General features: G+C 45.8%; 1 protein-coding gene across 1 annotated transcript in view; it reads left to right on the top strand.

Annotated features, from left to right (window-relative positions):
- Positions 1–5000, top strand: part of srcin1a (SRC kinase signaling inhibitor 1a) — a gene marked incomplete at its 3' end in the record, with an annotated part of 45169 nt that overhangs the window by 5699 nt on the left and 34470 nt on the right. The window contains exon 3 of the mRNA XM_079746150.1: positions 1184–1210. Within this exon, the coding sequence (XP_079602276.1) occupies positions 1184–1210 (27 nt within the window). The remainder of the gene's footprint in view (positions 1–1183; positions 1211–5000) is intronic.

The raw sequence follows: 5000 nt of genomic DNA, 5'->3' as shown, positions 1-5000 counted from the left end.
GGAACATTAGATTACAGCTGAATAAAGCTATAATAAATGCAGCACCCACACTCTGAACTCCATGTTGGAAACAATGTGGTATTCAGCCAGACAATATTAAAACAGAAGATTAACTATCACATAGCATAACTTGTCCCAGCCTCTAATTAATACCCATGATGCAGGAGCTGGATGGAAAAGAAAATAAACAAAAAGCCTTCAGTTTATATAGAAATTAAAATCAATGAACATTTCATTATTTTCCTTTTCCCCCCCTGTGGCCTGGTTATTACTATGGGTATAATAAGCAATTCAATTAACTTTATTGAAATTATTACTTCCTGAAGCAGCAGTCACATGCTAGCTTCAGTGGAGCTGTTAAGAGCTAAAATGGCGGTTGAAAAAACCTACCATGGGAGATGCAGCAGGGTTAAGAGGTTCAGGTGCTTATGTTTCACAGTAAAGGCAAGTAGCAGGTGGATGGCATGAAGGAGCGTGAGAGAGGAATTGAAAGAGAGAGGGAGAGAAAGAGTGACAGAGAGAGAGAGAGAGAGAGAGAGAGGGAGAGGGAGAGAGAGAGAGAGAGAGCGCGGGGGAGGGGTGAGGTACGTTGCCCGGGTGACAGCTCTGCATCTGAAGCAACAGTGTGGGCTGTGGTTTTAAAATTAAATTTCCCCCTTTTCATTTAGACTCAGTCATAAGTTTAGCCAACCACCCTGATCTGGTTTCAGGTATAGCGTAACTTTATATCTGGCAAACTCCCCCCCCCCAAGCACACACACTCACACTTTCACACTTTCACACACACACACACACACATACACACACACACACACGCACACACACACGCACGCACACACACACACACACACACACACACACACACACACACACACACACACACACACGCCTCCAAACCTCCTCTACCACCAAAATGAGCTTGTCTTAAGGTGGGTGTCTGTCGACTGTCAGAAGGCCATTCCTATAAGTGCTGCTGCTGAACCAAGCACAGTTTTTCATTTGTTTCTTTTATTACATTGCTTGCGTTGATTGGTCATTGTTCAGAGAGATCAATTTCCATTCTCTAACCCGTTTCCTCTGTTCCTCCTCCTCCTCCTCCTCCTCCTCCTCCTCCTCCTCCCCCTCCCCCTCTCTCCCCTTCCCTCTTCCCTTCCTCCTCTCTTCTGTTCTTCAACTCCCACAGCAACAGCCCAACTACTGGAGCTTTAAGGTGAGGCTGCGCCGTTTCACCCTAATCTTCGCTTTGCGTTTGTGTATCCATAACGTGTGTCTGTTTGTCATTGTGCGTTTGTGTATCCATAACGTGTGTCTGTTTGTCATTGTGCGTTTGTGTATCCATAACGTGTGTCTGTTTGGCATTGTGCGTTTGTGTATCCATAACGTGTGTCTGATTGTCCTTGTGTGTTTGTGTGTCCATAACGTGTGTCTGTTTGTCATTGTGCATTTGTGAGTCCCTAACACGTGTCTGTTTGCCATTGGGCATTTGTGTATCAACAACGTTTGTCTGTTTGTCATTGTGCGTTTGCGTATCCATAACGTGTGTGTGTTAATCGCGCGCGCGTGTGTGTGTGTGTGTGTGTCTCTCTCTGATTGCCTCCCCATGGTGTGCATCTGTGCCGCTGTCAGCCCATGTTCACGCTGCAAGGGTCTTCAGGTGATGCAGCCCCTTGCTGTGCTTTTGGCTGCAGTGCCAAGAACAGTGTGTGCATATGTGTGTGTGAGTGTGTGTGTTTGTGTGTGCCTCACAGAAGGATGGGTTGTGGTGGGATGATGGGGCTGCTGGGAGGAGGTTCAAGGAGGATCGAACCAAGGAGGGGACTTTAAACCGCTCAAGCTCAATTTCATCTCGGAGAACGTCGTTCTCCTGATTCATACGACCTTGGTTTGTTCGGTGGTAATGGGCGTGTGTCCGCCCCCCCCACCCCTTCTTTCTCTACCCACCCGCTGAGACGTTACGAAGACAGTCTCAGAAGTCATGCGGCCTGGAGTAATGGCTTGGCATTTCAGAACAATATGTATTGTTTCACGCCTGCTTTCGCGTATATCGACCGAGAGGCCCCGCATGGGCAGACAAATCCTGGCAGGGGGGTTATATATTTCTGTCCTTACAGTGCGTTGTATACCGCAGAAGGATTCCTAAATATGTGAACCCACGATGCACCATAAAGAAGCACACTGGCTTGGGGATTTTTTCATGCGGGTTAGCCTAGCTGCTATTTCACACGCCTTATTCTGCCATGTACGCCATGCAACCTGCACGCCCTTCAACCCGTGCGCCCTGCACTTCTGACGGGCAATACGTCACAGATGTTGGCCACGATCCTCCGGAGCTGTAGAATCGAAATACAAAGACGTTTTTTCCGGAAAGTATTGATGCGTAAGAGAAAACGCTTGTAACGTAATCCTGGGTGTAGTCTTTCTGCTGCCTTCATTGTGTCATTGGGTCTGGTGGTAGCCTGTATATTCATGCTTCCCTATGGCGGTAGACAGTATATTTATGGCCTCATCTTGTCTGGTGGCGGTCTGTGTATTCATACTGTAATATGGTCATGAGACAGCCTGTATATTCATGCTGTAACATGGTGGCAGCCTGTTTATTCATAATGTTATCTGATTGCAGCCTGTATATTCAAGTTGTCATCTGGTCTGGCAGCAGCCTGTATATTCATTGTTATCATATGGTCTGATGGAAGCCTGTATATTCATGATGTCATCTGGTCTAATGGAAGCCTGTATATTCATGATGTCATCCGGTCTGGCAGCAGCCTGTATATTGAAGGTGTCATCAGGTCTGATGGCAGCCTGTATATTCATGGTGTCAACTGGGGTCGGATCTCCCCGAATGTCAATAGCGAGATGTCATGAGCCATTTGGCCGGGCCAGAACAATTTTATTACCGTGGTTATAAAACCGCAAATCACTTAACCTTTAAAGCTGGGCTGGACGGGCGAGAGCGAGAGCCCCTGTGATGTGGAGCTGCGTCGCGTTGGCCCGACATACCCCCGTTGTTGAACCCTGGCCCGTTCCGAGACAACTGGCGCCGTGGACCAAACATACACACAGAAACACACTCACATATACACATATATATAGACTCACATATACACACACACACACACACACACACACACGCATCACACACTTACAAACACACACATACTGTAAACACATTCACATACCCACCCTCACATATACACACACTTACACACACACACACACATAGACTCATATATACACATACACACACACCCTCACAACCACACATATACACAAATACATCTACACGTTGACATATACATAGACTCACGTACACACACACACACACACACAAACACACATACACGCACACACACACACACACAAACACGCACACACACAAACACACACACACACACATACACGCACACACATACACGCACACACACACACGCACACACACACACACACACACACGCACACACACACACACACACACACACACACACACACACATACACGCACACACACATACACACACACACACACACACACACACAAACACACACACACAAACTTTCCCTCCCTCGCCTTCAGGCAGATTACCAGCGAGCAATCCGCTGCCGAGACCATTTCTCTCCCCCCGCCCATGCATAGATGACTTTTTCATAAAGAGAATGGACATGCAAAGTGTATGGGGGGGTCGGGTGGGGGAAGCACAGTCCCACAGCCGATGTGTGGAGAAATAATAACCAAAAGGAAAGAGCGAAAAGGGACAAAAGCGAGTGAGAGATGGATTGATTTGTGCCATCATCGCGATTTTCTGGTGTGCTTGTGTGTGACCCGTCCGCTTTGCCCAACAATCTCTAGGCTTGGATTGTTCCCCGGATACTGGAGACACGAACAGAGGCAGCCGCCAACACAAGAAGAGGGTCATCTGCGACACATACACACACACACATACACTGTACAAACACACAACCACAAAAACTCACACAAACACGCACGGATACACACATGAATACGCATACACACACAAATACCCACATACATACATACACAAGCACACAAACACACACAAACAAGCATAGATACACACACAAAGACGCAAACATACAGATACACACGCAAACAAATATTCACACACATACATACACAAACACACAGAGAAACACACACAGATACACACAAACACACACACACTGACACACACATACACAAACACACACACACACACCTTGAGACAGAGGCAGAAAACTCTGGGGGGTCTGGGGGGACAACCACTTAAGTTTTCTTAGGACACTCTTAACTAAATAAATGTAAATTTAAACGGAGGATAACAATTTTGGTAATGAGGAAAACCTGAAACGTTTCCTCATTGTTCCTCAACCTGAAAGTTCCTCAACCTGAAAGAGAAGAAAAGAAAATAAGGGTAATACCATGATCAGGTGAAACATTGTCTTTCTTTTTCATTTTGGAAAGTAGCCAAAATGTATGAGAGAGAAAAACCTTAAAGGGCAAAAGCTGAGGAAGAAAAATAATATGAAATAGGTGTGATACCTTCCACTTATCTCTCAGGAGTAAATCCCCCTCGGGAAATATATTCCTCATTCTCCACACACTCACACCTGAACTACGTGGACATTTTCTCATGCTAATGAATAGCGTCTCGCTCCACTATGTCGAATGACCTCATCAAAACCAGCAGACTTTGTCCTGTCTGGCTTATATTCTTCTGGTTAAAAAATCTAAATAAATCCTACTTTATAATCCCACCTCCCATCCAAGCAGCCAAATGCACGCAGTTTATGAAAGCTAAAACGTTCAAATCAAAATAACATTTGTCCGTGCGGCCTGTTTTCCATTGTCCGTCTTTCCTGGCCCTCTCCCCTGGGGCCAGTGACTGCCCTGTTTAAAAGCAGAAGACGGGTGATTACAGCCATCTTCTTGTATATAAAAGATAAATCATCTGATTTACTATGAATAAACCATGGAATATCACCTGATTTACTAACCTATAAATA

Source organism: Pollachius pollachius (genome assembly GCF_949987615.1).
Source record: "Pollachius pollachius genome assembly, chromosome: 11".
NCBI classification, from domain to species: domain Eukaryota; kingdom Metazoa; phylum Chordata; class Actinopteri; order Gadiformes; family Gadidae; genus Pollachius; species Pollachius pollachius.
This window is presented reverse-complemented; position numbering and strand designations above follow the sequence as displayed.